General features: G+C 37.9%; 1 protein-coding gene across 1 annotated transcript; it reads left to right on the top strand.

The window, feature by feature from the left end:
• The first annotated feature begins 250 nt into the window (after positions 1–250).
• On the top strand, positions 251–15,410 carry wdr44 (WD repeat domain 44). The gene is made up of 19 exons (XM_051893004.1): positions 251–746; positions 2,051–2,084; positions 3,498–3,575; positions 4,179–4,818; positions 4,953–5,086; positions 5,187–5,279; positions 6,722–6,858; positions 7,538–7,621; positions 8,421–8,679; positions 8,798–8,936; positions 11,847–11,911; positions 12,006–12,122; positions 12,286–12,408; positions 12,791–12,982; positions 13,130–13,231; positions 13,387–13,502; positions 13,620–13,747; positions 14,420–14,554; positions 14,662–15,410. The coding sequence occupies exons 1-19, from the start codon at positions 670–672 to the stop codon at positions 14,748–14,750; spliced, it is 2,742 nt and encodes a 913-aa protein (XP_051748964.1). The 5' UTR covers positions 251–669; the 3' UTR covers positions 14,751–15,410.
• Positions 15,411–15,695: the final 285 nt, after the last annotated feature.

Below are 15,695 nucleotides of genomic sequence, written 5' to 3'. Positions count from 1 at the left end.
CTATCTATCTATCTATCTATCTATCTATCTATCTATCTCTGTTTCACTGATCAAGGATCCATCGGAGCAACCTCACCCTGCATCCCAATGTGCACACTATCCACCCTTTCCGCCCTAAATAGTATTGAATATTACTAATGTCACATGCTATTTAGGATGCATAGTATGCACACTGGGAGTCCGTGCATTAAGCTTCACAACAGATCAGCTGTTCAACAGAACATGCCTCCAAACCCCGCGAGATGTTCCTGCGAGATTTCGGTGGACGCGAGAAGACCTGTCGCCGTTTCTCTTCCTCCTCTCGGTTTGTTTTCGATCGTAAATCCCGGTAGGGGATCTTCCCGATATGCCAGGATCACTGACAATGCGCATGGACAGCTTCAGGCGGACCTTCACATTGCATTACCCCCGGATCAGATCGACATAACCGACTGATGTTGCTTTAAAAAAATAAATAAAACTCAACCCCTCCGTCTGAGATCTTGTAATCTAGGCCGTGTGTCTGCTTGCGTTATCGCACATTCAGGTGAGCAGAGCGGCCTCTCCCAGCACTTCAGTAACGTACCAGACGTCTGTTTTCTCGCCCCCTGCTTCACAAGCTCTGGGAGTTTTTCCCCTTTTGCTGAAATCGCAACAGTGGCGGCGGCCTCTGTATGCAGCCCGGGCTCAATGGCGTCGGACACCAGCGACACGGAGGAGTTTTACGATGCGGCGGAGGATGTCAACTTCACACCCTCACCTCATGCGTGAGTATTATATTCAATATATAGAAACTACATATTACTTTTATTACGTCAGTTAAATGTCTGATGTTCATTATGTGATTTAGAATGAAGTTGCACATTTCAAAGCTGTCAACATTTGCCCCATTGCTTGTTTATGTTTTTACTGCATCGGTACAGCCATGTACCGTTTATTATGTGGATATATAAAGTCATATGACTTACACAAGTGAACTGTCTATCTAGACAACATTTTTTTTGTACCTTCGAGTCAGCTGAGAAGTTTTGAAATACAGCCACGATATCGCTGTGTGACACGTAGCGTTCAGAGGATGTTGCTGTCATGTTGTTTTGGTGTTGTCACTTGAACCAAAAGGGTTTAAATGCGTTACAATGCTTAAAAGGATAGTTCACATTTCCAAACTTTTTCTATTGTGTTCCTGTGCGGAAATAAAGTCATACAGGTTTGGAACAACACGAGGATGTGCACATGATGACAATTTGCACTTTGTGGGAACTGTGACTGTACCCTTTTACTGCGTTTTCCTACTGTAATAAACTAATATTTTCCACTAATTTAGGCATTTCTTAAGTGACAGTCTTACATGTATTTAGACAGGCTAGTTTGACAGCCAGTTTTTTTTTTTTTTTTGTCACAAATATGATAGCTAATTTCAGAAAAATGAGTCCGGATGAGTCAGAAACCCAGTGACTCAGATTCTCAGTGTGAACAACGATTTGAAGGTTCGAAAATAATTGCTCTTTTGTGAAGAACGAGTCTTCATTTTATCAAGTATAGGAAAATCCACCCAGGCTCTTGTGATCACAGCATGGCTAGGGTCAAAGGTGTGTGTGAGAAGAGCTGTGACAGTGTCGGAGGAGTGTTTTGACAATGTCTTCAGTGGTGGCTGAGGGCTGATTTAAAAATGTATGTTCGGTCACTGTGCTTGTGTTTAGGGTTACTGGTTAAAGGGTGTGTAATGAATGTTATTGAGGGGCTTGTCTGTTCATGAATGCTGCGTCAGACGGGCCGCTCTAGCTAGTTTTAATTAAGGTCAGGTTTCTTTATGTGAACTCAGCGCTGGGAGGAGCCCTCACACCCACTGATTGTGTTCTTCTGTACACACAACTTTATTGACATTCACCAATTAGTCTAAACTAGACTTCATACAGTGCTGAAGCATTTGAAGACTCAAATTGCATGTGTTTTGCACAAGTATGTGGGCATATATGTAAAAATGGAGCTCTGTGTGACATATGATATGAGTGGTATGAGTATGACTCTTGAGCCTTGTGTTCTTAATTCTTTGTTCTTTTATTCCTTGTAGGTCACCTGCAAAGTTTGAACTTCCTCAGCCAGGGGTAAGAGTTTCCTGCTTTCACTTACACTTGAATCTACCTGTGTACTACAGTGTCTATGTTTAGTGGAAATGTGATTAAAGAAAATTTTGTGAGAATTTATTGAGCAAAAACAGAGCAATTTTGCAACATTTGCCCATGGGTAGGTCCAGACAGAGTCTGCCAATTTGATTGCATTGGTAAATTGTGTTAAGCAGAATTGAATGCACTACACCCTTATCAGTAGCTGAAAGAATAATAACATAAGCAAAAAATATATCAAAATGAATACACAAGGTGCAGGGGATTCGTTGAATCAGATTCTGTGTTGACCAGTGCATGGGTCATGCATGGGTCTTGTTTGAGTCATAAGTCTTAGTAGGGTGATGGTTATAACCTTTTGGTGAAGTGCTTTAGTCACATGAGTGCAGGATGGAAAGATGATCTGAGGTTCTGCTCTAGTGCTGTTTAATCATTTAAATAAAACAGATCCTGGCCAACAAACCAGAGCTCAACTGCTGTTACAGTGTTTATTATAGTGACCTTTTTGAGAACCCTGCAACTGTTTGGCTTTGTGAGGACATGAATTATAATCTCTAAAATGTTCCTTCAGTCCTGAACAAACAAGTTTCCCAAGGATTAAGGATAAGATTAAGGAAAGTAATGATTTCTTTAGGAAAACAGAATAAATAAAGTAAACAATGCATGCATTTATTATTATTATTGTTGTGTATTTATAATATAATATACTGTGCAGTGCACTACTGTTCAAAATGTTGGGGTTGAAAAACATTTTGATACTCATGAAGGCTGCATTTATTTGATCACAAATACATAATAAACAGAAATATTGTGAAATAATTTTATATTGTAATAATATCTATTTTAAAAATGTACTTTATTTGTACTTTATTCTTGTGTGTATATATAGCTGAATTTTCAGCAGTCATTGCCTAGTCTTCAGTGTCACATAATCCTACAGAAATCATTTTGATGTGTGCATTTGGTGCTCAAGAAACATTTATTATTATCATCAATGTTGAAAACAGTTTTTGCTGCTTAATATTTTTATGGAAACAGTGATACATTTTTTCAAGATTCTTTGATGAATAGAAAGGTCAAAAGAACAGCATTTATTTGAAATAGAAATCATTTGTAGTTTTACTGTCTCTTTTGATCAATTTAATTTCCTTGCTGAATAACATTTTTAATTTCTTTCAAAATAAAAATAGCAATGCAATGTAAATGATGCATGTAAATAATAATAAATACACATTTAAATAATATTTGGGATAATAATAAATAATAAATGGGAGAACTTTTTTGTCTTATTTGTTTTGACATTTGTTTGTGTGTAAAATCTGTAAATGACCTACATGAAGGGTTTGTATTTAAGAATTGGGTGGTTTTTCATCTGTTGCCTTTGATTGGCTGTAGGGTCCTGCAGAGAATGTGGTACAGGAAGTCACTGCTGGATTGGCTCAGCCAGAACCACGGCATGACGATTCTCTTCAGGTGGGTTTGGCCATGATAAAGCCTTACAGATCTTACTTACCCCTCTTTATTCCTTATCTACTCTCTCTCTCTGTTTCACTTATTGGTAATTATAACAGAAGCATGCTGTGCTCTCTAGTGTATGTTTGCTGTTGGATGTCTGCCCAAAAAGCCAGGCATTTCTCTTAAGTCTATGTCAACGGGTCAGTTACAACCCAGCAGGAAAAATGCTTAATGCAAATATTAAAAAACAACTTGATGTATAATCATGCATAGTTAGGATAGCAAAATAAATAGCTTGTTAAATAAATGTTCAACTTAAAAGAGAAGAGATCTTCTATTCTGTTGACAATGTTAAAGGCTGCACATTAAAAAAAACTCAGTATTTTGTGCCAGTAAACTAAAATGCTCCTCCTGAGTATGTATCGCAAGTTGGCTGGATGCCAAACTCTTCTTGATCAATAAACGTGGACCCTGAGACCTCTGTAATCATACATCATTATTGATGTTGTAGGAAAACACTATAAGATTAGACGGCCAGTGTAAACAAAGCTTTTGTTTTGATGAACAGATGCGTTCTACATGAATGCTAAAGCACAGTTTTCTGACTGTCCCTCTTTCCAGATCATTGACAGTATTATAGAGGAGAGTCAGAAGAGTGGAGTGGAAGATCAGTTGTTGAGAGGAGAGGAGACCTGTGCAGCCTCGTCTGAAGGAGAGAAGGCAGAAGCAGAAGGCTACAGTGTTGATGAAAACCTGGTTCCCGAGGTAGCTGAGGTGCCTCCAGAAGATCCTGATGTGACACCACATGACTCTGGTCGCACTGGGCAGCTGCCTGATGTAAGACCAAAGGAAGTGAGGTCACAGGGCATTGAGGACAGAGCACCAGATGTGGCTGGTCCTGCCCAAGCGGGTCAGGACCAGGCTATGCCACCCCCTCCTGACATTACAAGTGCTTTGGGTCAACCATCGCAACCCGCCTCCCTGCCCTGTGCAGAAACTGCTGATATTCTAGAGCAAGTCCCTATGACTGATGCAGATGACCCTGGCCCTTCCAAACCTCCCAGACAGTTTACCGTGGAGCCAGACATTGTAGCTAGCACCAAGAAGCAACCTCCTTCAAGGCCACCTCCGCCCACTGGGGCTCCACCTCCTAGGCCGCCTCCCCCCTCAAGGCCCAGCTTTTCAGCTAGTAAAAAATCCCAGGAAGTGATACGACCAGCAGGGCTAGAAGGCATCTCCAAAGATATCGCTGGTTTAACAAGTAAACATGCTGCTCGATTACTTTTTTTGAAGACATATTTGCCTGTATTTTTGTGCCATCCTATAGTGATTAACACTTCTTATTGGTATAAAATGAAATGTGAAATTTATATAATGACTAAAGCAATATCGCAGTCTCTGTAGAGCCAGCGGATGAGCTGTGTGGATTGATCAGTCCAAATGCCACAGTACGATGTATTACTAAAGATCTCCAGCACTCCCTGGATCTCGCTAGCGCCACTAGTGGTGATAAAGTGGTCACTGCACAGGTTTGAATTTAAATATAGCCATTTCAAATCATGTAAATATGCAGATTTCACACTGAATATTTAACGTCATACATTTGTGTCTGTAATTTTGTATGAATAGGAAAATGATGAGCAGGCATCAAGTCCCAGTGGCAGCGAGACCCCTGGACCTCAAAGACCAAGATCTAACTCGGGCAGAGAGCTTACGGATGAGGTAATGTCATTTATACTGTATATATATATATATATATATATATATATATATGTAAACCAATATGATTTTTCCATGGGCTTTTGGATTATTGTACAAAATAAGCGCTGTGACCATAAAAAGTTATTGTTTTTTTTAACATTTTGTTCATCATGATAATCTTCACAAATGAACACAACTTTTATGAATTTTGAATACAAAATACAATCTAAATTCAATTGTCAGGAGTAAAAACCTAAAGTTAGGATATAAACGAACTAGACCACAGTCAAATTACTTCAATATCACCCACTTTAAGCTTCTGACATCGCTTTCAGTCTTTATTTAAAATATACAAGTTGAACAGTTTGAGTTATAATAGTTTGCAAGAGCATAAGTATAAATACAACAAGGCTGTAAAAGCGGATTATTGAGTTGATGAGTTTTCCTGTTCGACTTGATGAAATTTAATGCCCCAGACAATCTCTGTAGTTCCATTTAGCCAATAACATGCATGTTTAAAAAAAATCATGACTGGTGTATTACTAATGCATTTTATAAAACACAAAAACATCTTGCTTGTGTTAACCACAGACCTATTTATGGCATTAAACCAGAATCCCTGTCAAAAAACCCATTGAATAATGGATGATGGAACCGGAACTCATTTCCAGGTTTTAGGACTTATTCCTTAAGCCCGGGACACACCAAGCCGGCAGTCGGCCATCGGGCAACGTTGGACCGTTTTTAAGTGTCGGCAGACTAAGTTTTCCTGGTGTGTTCTGCACCGTTGGCTCTAGTCAGACACCGTCAGGGTTTTTTGGGCCGATTCAGCATGTAGAATCGGCGTCGGGCGAGGGAGAGAACTCTGGCTGAACGAGTCGAAGTGCGAGAATAATGGCAAAACAAGTCAAGTGAGCAAACAAGTCAAGGTGGTATAGACAGAAGGCTGTTCTAATTTTACGTCATGTACCTGAGCGTTCCTGGGTGAATGTTTATTATTAACGTGAGCCGAGTGGAATATAGAAAGTGATCAACATGAATGATATTATGAATGATGGCTGTAGTTCTTTCGGTGTGTTCACGTGCAGTTTTTTTTTGCCTTTAATCCGACGCATGCTAAAACACAGTCGGCTTTTATTGGTGCTAGTTCTTTGGCGTTGGTTTGGTGTGTCCCTACCCTAAAGAATTCTGTGATCTGGAAAGTGGGAGGGACACATTCTAAACTTTATTAGCATGGCTTATGAATATTAATAAGGTGCCAGTTGTTTTTACTGATTATCTGAAAAGCAGTTAAGTTGATTAATTATATTAGGAGGATGACTGATTGCACATTCATTCATTAGGCTTTTGATTGGTTGTTTTATGTGGGCTGCTGCAGTTTTTTTTTCTTTGTGCTGCTATGAATCCCTTATAGTATAATGATTATTACTCAAGACAGTAATCCATGTGTTTTTGGTGTACAGGAGATTCTTGCGAGTGTGATGATCAAGAATCTGGACACTGGTGAGGAGATCCCTTTGATCCAGGCAGAAGAGAAACTACCCACTGGAATCAACCCACTCACACTGCACATCATGAGGAGAACCAAGGAGTATATCTCGTAAGAGAACTGCATTTCCCATTACTCACCACCAATGCTTCACTTCAACCTGAGACATAGAGACACAATTTATCTGATTGGACTGTATGAAAAATGTGATGAGTTTCCAAGATATCATGAGGCCTGAGTTGCCCTACTGTACCATATAATCCACAATTCATCAGAGTTGTGGAACTCTTCTGAGCTGATTTTGCATTTCATGTGTGAGATCAAGGATCATTTTTCTTATATGACACTCTGCTTGTGCTGATGCGGTTGGGCCCTCAGGCAACAGGATCGAATCCTACCAGTAATCCGATTCGCAACACTTTCATCTGCCCTCGTTTTATCAGTCAGAATGAAACCTACAGACTGTTTTTCCTCTTTTGAAGGAAGAAGGCATGTAATCCCTTCTCCTCTCCCGCTCTCTTCCGATTTGAAACCACTCAAACACGGGTGGAACATTTTGGCAGGAAGTACTTCATAATGCTGAGCTGATAACAGTTTTGTAGTTTCTGTTAGTGTGGTTAATCTGAAACAGTTGGGTAGCTGGATCTAGTCCTGGATCAGTGTTTCTCATTTTACATCGGGATTAAACGCAACCTAATTTTGAAAGGGGTTTAAAGAGAACTCCCGTCTTAAAGCCAGCAGCTCTGTACGCTTTAGGGTGGGATCTCACACATTTTTTTTTTCTTGGCAGAAATGATGCAGCACAGTCGGATGATGATGATAAGTCCCAGCCTGCCCTTTCAGACACAGATGGAGGGAAACTGAAACAGAGAACGTAAGAGAGAGGTTTATTTAGAACTGTAAAAAAAAATACATCATTTGAGAGCTCTACTGCTCAAAACTTTGAGGTTGGTAGACTTTTTAAAAATGTATTTGAAAGTGCTCATCAAAGCTGTATTTATTTGATTAAAATACAGTAAAATATTATTATTATAGTGAAATATTAATACAGTTTAAAACAACTGTTTTCTATTTTAATATATTTTAAAATGTAATTTATTCCTGTGGTGGCAGCGCTGAATTTTCAGCATCATTACTCCAGTCTTCAGTGTCACATGATCCTTCAGAAATCATTCTAAAATGCTGATTTGCTGCTCAAAAAATTCTTAGTATTCTCAATGTTGACATTTTGTTAAAACAGTCATACATTATTTTTTAGAATTCTTTGATAAATAGAAAGTTCAAAAGAACATTATTTATTTGAAATAAAAATGTACTGCTAAATCATTCTAGTATGCTGATTTAATGCTCAAAAAATTCTTATTATTCTCAATGTTGAAACAGTTGTGCTGCTTTATTTCTGTGGAAACCATGATACACTTCTAATGAATAGAAAGTTCAAAAGAACAGCGTTTATTGAAAATTGAAATCTTTTCTAGCATTATAATTGTCTTTATTGTCACTTTTGATCAAGTTAATGCATTCTTGCTGAATAAATGCATTTCTTTATAAATTACTGACCCCAAACTTTATATTTGATTATATTACACTACCATTTAAATGTATATAGCTTGAAGGACCAGTGAGAAACAGGTGATTTTCAGACACCTGTTTGTTCTTCGTCCTTCACTCAGTACACAGCTGAAGAAGTTTCTGGGCAAATCGGTGAAGAGGGCGAAGCACTTGGCGGAGGAATATGGAGAGAAAGCTGTGAATAAAGTCAAGAGCGTTCGGGATGAAGTATTCCACACGGACCAGGACGACCCATCATCCAGTGATGACGAGGGGATGCCGTACACCCGACCAGTCAAGTTTAAAGCAGCTCACAGCTTCAAAGGGCCTTTTGACTTTGACCAAATCAAAGTAGTGCAGGATCTGAGTGGGGAGCACATGGTGAGGAGAGCGTGTGCGACCTTTAATGTGAACTTTAACCTATTTTGTGATTTGTGATGTAGTTAGTTAATTATTTAGTGGTTTGACCACTCCCTCTTCCCCTCTCTTTCTCTCTCAGGGTGCTGTCTGGACAATGAAATTCTCTCATTGTGGGCGGCTGTTGGCTACAGCAGGGCAGGATAATGTGGTTCGGATTTGGGTCCTAAAAAATGCCTATGACTATTTCAACAACATGAGAATAAAATACAACACAGAAGGTAAACACACACATGTGCACAGTCTTTTATATATAGACTACTATATAAAGATTTTTATTGTATTCAAAACATGCCGTACCTTTCCTATAATTCATATACTGTGGCCCCAAAAAGTATATAGACACTTTCTTGTTGTCTGAAATGTATTACTAAAGCTAAAATTACATTTAAAAGATGAATCACCATTGTGTAGTTTAGCCCAAGGTTAAGCTTAATCTTTGTCTAGGAAATAAACACTTCATCTGAAAATCAATGGAAGCAGCTGGCTTTTAATGCACAGCGCTATTGTGTTGATGCTTTTGTAGAGCGTTTGCAAAACAACTGTAACTCTGTTCTAGGCATGTGACGGTATTAAATTTTCATGTTGCGATAATTGCTGAAGCTTTTATCACAGTGTACGGTATTATCACGATACTGAAATAAGTTGCAAAAAAAGTGTTGTCATAGTATAACAGGTTTAAGAACTCTTCTTCTTACAACAAAAAGAACTCTGAACATTTAAATACAACGCAATACACACAAAAAAATCCTAAAGTAAAATGTTTCGAACAGATTGATGTGCAAAAGAACACTAACAGGTAACACTTTACAATAATGTCTCATTATTTAACGTTAGTTAATGCATTAACTAAGATTAAGATTGAGCAATAGCTACATTTGTTACAGAAGGTATTATTTTTTGTTAATGTTAGTTAAAAAATACAACTGATCATTGTTAGTTTTAGCTCAAGTCCATTAAATAATAGTAACAACTTTTGATTTTAGTAATGTTATTAAAATTTAACTAAGAAATTAACATTAATAATTGCTTTATAAGTATTTTACATTGTCAGTTTGGTAATAATGAATTAACATGTTAACTAATGAAGCCTTATATCACTTAGTGTTACTGAACAATAACCAATAATCTGAACATTTTCAATCATTATAGAGCATGTTGTAGTCCAGATTAAAATATAAAAATGTTTAAGTTTGAAAGTAAATAGCCTATTAAGTCTTTAAGTATTAAGTATTTGGTGCTGTGATGAACAACTTTGCAAATACAAAAAACTGAATGGCTGTTTGAAGCATTTTAAATACTGTTAAGTAGCAGAGCTGCTTTGTTTACGAGGTTTCCGGGGTAACCGCTGCATTTCTGCTGTTCCATCAGCGCCCTCTGCTGTCAGAGAGTGAATGTGCACTCTCATTCAGCGTGTCTCCTTCACTCGTTCCGCCATGTGCTTCTTATGCACGTCGGGGTTGTTTACATCTGAGTGCGCGTGTCCCTTTCATGCAGCATACAGCGGTGTTGTGCATTTTGTACAGTTGGTGGGGAAAGTATTCTTAAAATGTATTATAAAAATGTTAATAATTCATAATAATAATTATTCACAGAATTTTGGAGTTCCCTCGATAACAATATCATGCATATTCATTATCGTGATATATCGTATTACCGAATATCGGCACATGTCTACTCTGTTCTAAAACTTAGCACTAAAAAAGCGTGGACACAGTTATTTTTGCGTCTGACCTTATTGCATATCCATTTGTAGGAGTTTCCCTTTCAGACGCAAACTTTATGGAAGGAGAGTATTTAAATTAATCATGCAACGCGGTTTACTAAGGTTTGCGCTAGTCAATTTATTGGTATTTGCGCCATTATTTAACACCCAAAAAAAGCATGTCTAGCCAGACGCTAATTTAATAGATTGCGTTGGTCATAATCGAAATAATCCAGCTGCGTCTGTGTTCTTTAATATGTGCATTGTCAGTAAATCACCTGCAGAACTTTCCACTCCCATCTGTGCTTTTATGGGATTGTGCTCTCACACTAATTTGCAGTGTCTAGTAAATCTGGCCCTTAGTGAGCTGTCTACTGCCTTCTAAAGCATCTTAAAGGGTTAGTTCACCCAAAAATGAAAATAATGTAATTTATTACTGACCCTCATGTCGTTCTACACCTGTAAGACCTTCGTTTATCTTCGGAACACAAATTAAGGTATTGTTGATGAAATCCGATGGCTCAGTGAGTCTTTGAAAGCCATTGAAACTCTCAAGGTCCATAAAGGTACTAAAAACATAAATAAAACAGGTCATGTGAGTTCAGTGGTTCTATCTTAATAATATAAAGCGACAAGAATACTTTTTGTGTGCCAAAAAAAACAAAATAACGACTTTTCTACAATATCTAGTAATGGCCGATTTCAAAACACTGATTTAGAGCTTTACAAATCGAATCAGTGGATCGAAGCGCCAAAGTCACGTGATTTCAGCAGTTTAGCTGTTTGATAGGAGATCCGAATCACTAATTTGAAACAAAAGATTCGGCCATCACTAGATATTGTTGAAAAGTCGTTATTTTGTTTTTTTGGCTCACAAAATGTATTCTTGTCGCTTTATAATATTAAGATAGAACCACTGAACTCACATGAACTGTTTCAAATATGTTTTTTAAGGATCTTGAGAGTTTCAGTGGCTTTTCTCTCAATAGAGGCCTCACTGAGCCATTGGATTTCATCAACAATATCTTAATTTGTGTTCTGAAGATGAACGAAGGTCTTACGGCTGTAGAACGACATAAGGGTCAGTAATAAATGACATTATTTTCATTTTTGGGTGAACTAACCCTTTAACCCTCTTGAAACCTCATAAGTGACTTGATTTGGTGCACTCTACATAGGCAACAACTTGCCGCAGGAGTAGCACTCTGCATGGGAGGCGACACTCTCAAGAGATTTCAGTATAGTTTGGTGTTAGCATGTTGCTAAGCTAATGGCATGATTCTCTAATAATCATATGTACATAGCACACACAAATATTGAGTAAAATAACTGTTAGTATAAAATAATTAGTTATTATTCTATCTTTTTTTGTACTGGATTTCTCCTTTTCAAAAGAGTCTCTTTGGTTTCTCTCTTTCTCTCTCAGGACGTGTGTCCCCGTCTCCCTCTCAGGAGAGTCTGTGTTCCTCTAAATCAGATACTGAAGGAGGGGTAAGGCATTTTTTTAGGGTTCTCTTTGTTTTCATACTGATTAATAACTATTTAAAGCTCTTAAAATGTCTCTCTCTTGCTTTCCGTCACTCAGTTTGGTCCTGCAGTGGAAGATGCAGACACTGAAGACAAAAATGTGCCATTCCGGCAGGTTCCGTTCTGCAAGTACAAGGGTCATACTGCTGACCTGCTGGATCTGTCCTGGTCAAAGGTGAGAGATTATGGTCATCAGTGCTCTACTGAATGAAAACTGTATGAAACTCTGCTCCACTGTATGAAAACACTAATAAAGAATTAAGTGTGGAAAATGTTTGAAATTCTCAATGTAATGAGCAGCAATCTGACATACTGTAATGATGTTCTTTTGTGAGTAGAACTACTTCCTGCTGTCATCATCGATGGATAAGACGGTTCGTTTGTGGCACATCTCCAGGAGAGAGTGTCTCTGCTGCTTTCAGCATATAGACTTCGTTACAGCCATTGCATTTCATCCCAGGGTGAGTGTGCTGCTTGTGTACTATCGTATACACTACTCTTTAGAGTTTGGGTTGGTACGGTCCGTGTCCTGCTTAAAATTGCTTATTTCTCTGGATTTAAACATTCTTGGAAACATCTGGGATAATGTAAGTACACAAGTCAACAAAATATATAACACTTTTCTAGTGGTTTTTGGATATTTTAATCAAAAAATCTTAATTAAAACTTATTAAAACATAATAAAAAACTATATAGACATTAAAAAAAGACAAAAGATAAAAAAACAAAGAAACTTTAACATGAAAACAGAAAATATAAAACTAAAATCTAATTAAAAATATTCTGTATAGTATATGAATGATACAAAAATAACTGGTTTTATTGCCTGTGTTCTTCTCTCAGGATGACAGGTATTTTTTGAGCGGTTCTTTGGATGGAAAGTTGCGGTTATGGAATATTCCAGATAAGAAAGTGGCACTGTGGAATGAGGTAGACGGACAGACGCGTCTGATAACAGCAGCTAACTTCTGCCAGAATGGAAAATATGCGGTTATCGGCACCTACGATGGGCGCTGCATTTTCTATGACACAGAGGTGAGTGTTTGTTCTTATGAGCGTTTAGATGGGAACAATGATTTTCACTTAAAATGGAGGAACACAATGTGAATAGCATTGATTTATAAATCAAACTGTATCTAGTCAATTAATCACTGATTTCTTCTTTCACCATTTTCTGCTCAGCGCCTTAAGTATCACACCCAAATCCATGTTCGCTCCACGAGAGGCAGGAATCGTGTGGGCCGCAAAATCACCGGTATTGAGCCGCTTCCAGGAGAGAACAAGGTAAGACGCATATGCGTTCATGAAAGACAAAAGACTGAAAATAGGAAAAAAATACTGCAGTTAGATCTTATTTACTTGTCATTCATACCATGGTGATAAAATTTGACATTCCATCATTCAGTCTCAGTTAATGCTAATCTCCTTTTCCTCTGCAGATCTTGGTGACGTCAAATGACTCTCGCATTCGCCTGTATGACCTCAGAGATTTGTCTCTGTCTATGAAGTACAAAGGCTATGTGAACAGCAGCAGTCAGATCAAAGCCAGCTTCAGGTGAGAGAATCAACCCTGAAAGACTACCTGCCCCAATATGTCCATCTCTGACCTTACACTTCTACTGAAAGTTGAAAAATACGAGTGAATCTCAAGGATGTCCTCTTGTTCTTGTAGTCACGACTACTCTTTCATTGTGAGCGGCTCAGAGGACAAGTATGTGTACATCTGGAGCACATACCACGACCTGAGCAAGTTCACCTCTGTGCGGAGAGACCGAAATGACTTCTGGGAAGGGATCAAAGGTAATATGATCGAACAAAAATTAATCACATACTGAGAGCAGCAGCAGTTACACAGATATTTCAGGAAGTATATTTTGGCAGTCTGTCAAATTATAGTGAATTTCTGGAATGCTTGATCCCCTTACTATTAAACATATTCTAATGGACTGTCCCAGTTTTAATGCAAGGAGCTCTTTTATGAAGTTAGTTCACTTAAGGACTTATTTAGTAAGATTTTGCCTGAAAAGGTTTTAGAATTTTTAGAATATGTTAATTTTAAAAATCTTGTACATTACTTGCTGTGTGTTTATGTGATATTTGTATTTTTGTAATTGAGTTTTTGCCATGAAAAAAGCCTCAGATGCTGATATGGCATTAAATAAAATTATACTCTACATACTGGAGTGCTTGACTGGCTGAAGGTTATACTGCCGCCATGTTCAGAACCTAATAAGAATGATCGTTAGGGCTGCATGATTAATGGAAATAAAACCAAAAATGTGATATGGCTTAGAGTGATTATCAAATAATAATTATTATTATCATATTGATATATCATCACAAATGTTTTGGCCAAATTGAGCAGCTAAACAAGCACAGCAAATCTTGAGGGATTTTCCCCCCAAATGTGCAGCCCTAACAATCGTTAATGTATGTATTTGGGGTCCTAAATTACTTTTTTATGATTTGTAGCTCATAATGCGGTGGTGACTTCGGCCATTTTTGCTCCGCATCCGGATCTCATCGTGCCTCAAGAGGCAGGGACAGAGAAGGTAGACTCAGACTGTAAGAGTGACAGCACAGACGACTCTGAGACCATCCCTTCAGGTACTGACTGTAACTATGGCAACTAGCATTGTGAAATCACAACAGTACACTGTATGAGGTAGTAGTGAACAAAACTAACCCATTCTTTTTTCTTTTCTTATCCTTAGGGGCGCTGAAAACAGACCACTCTGAAGTTTTGCTTTCTGCTGATTTCACCGGAGCCATTAAAGTTTTTGTCAATGTTAAGAAATACTGAGTGCTTGTGCTGAAATATGACACCCAGCAAGTATATATAATAATTTAAAAGCTCCTCTCAGCTTTTGGACAGAGTTAAAGCAAAATCAGTGCCACTTTACATTTAACTGAGCCCCCATTCATTGACCAATCAGCTGCTGGAGAGTGCTCTGAGAGGCGGAGATTATAAGCCCCGCCTTATTCGCAGAGAACAGGGACCCAGGAAGTTGGAAGGCGGGGACAGTTGAGGAGCAGGGACAGACCTAACAGCTAAACGCATCTTTCTTTACCTTCCTTTCTTTTTAATTTGACTTTCTTTGGAGAGATATTGTTGTATTGTTACTGTACATACACAAAAGGGCTTTAATTGCACAGATCAATGATGCCATTTTAATGGATGAGTGAAACTGCAAGCCTGTATGGAGATAGAATGGATTTGAGAGTCACAGGTGGTCAGCCCTTCATACACACACACACACACACACAAACACACACACTGACTTTAATTCCCCCTCCACACCTTAACCCCAAAGTTGATGTTTCTGGAAAACAATATGAGCACTAACTAAACTCATTTCAATTTAAAAATCTTGGTCAGTGTTATTTTGTTGTAAAAATAATTGAACTTGATTTTTTTATGTGTATGACTCCAGAAATAAATTTAAAAAAAATTATATAAAGATTTTCCCTTGTGTTGTTTTGATCTCTGTGTATGCAGTAAAATGTTTTTCACTGAGATATGTGAGCAAAATAAATATTTTCCAGGGTTTGTTGTACTTATATATACTTTTACTATTTTTAGTATAAATGGATCTTCCTTTATATTTTAACAATATATTTGCTGATCTTTAGTATAAAAAGTTTGAAAACCCCCTGCTCTACTGTCAACTACGCAAGTTTGAATTTGGTGTGCAATTTAACGCAACGAGCACGAGTTGTATTCTAAATTTTCTTATTTATAAGCATG

The sequence above is a fragment of the Ctenopharyngodon idella genome, chromosome 5 (genome assembly GCF_019924925.1).
Source record: "Ctenopharyngodon idella isolate HZGC_01 chromosome 5, HZGC01, whole genome shotgun sequence".
NCBI lineage: Eukaryota > Metazoa > Chordata > Actinopteri > Cypriniformes > Xenocyprididae > Ctenopharyngodon > Ctenopharyngodon idella.
This window is presented reverse-complemented; position numbering and strand designations above follow the sequence as displayed.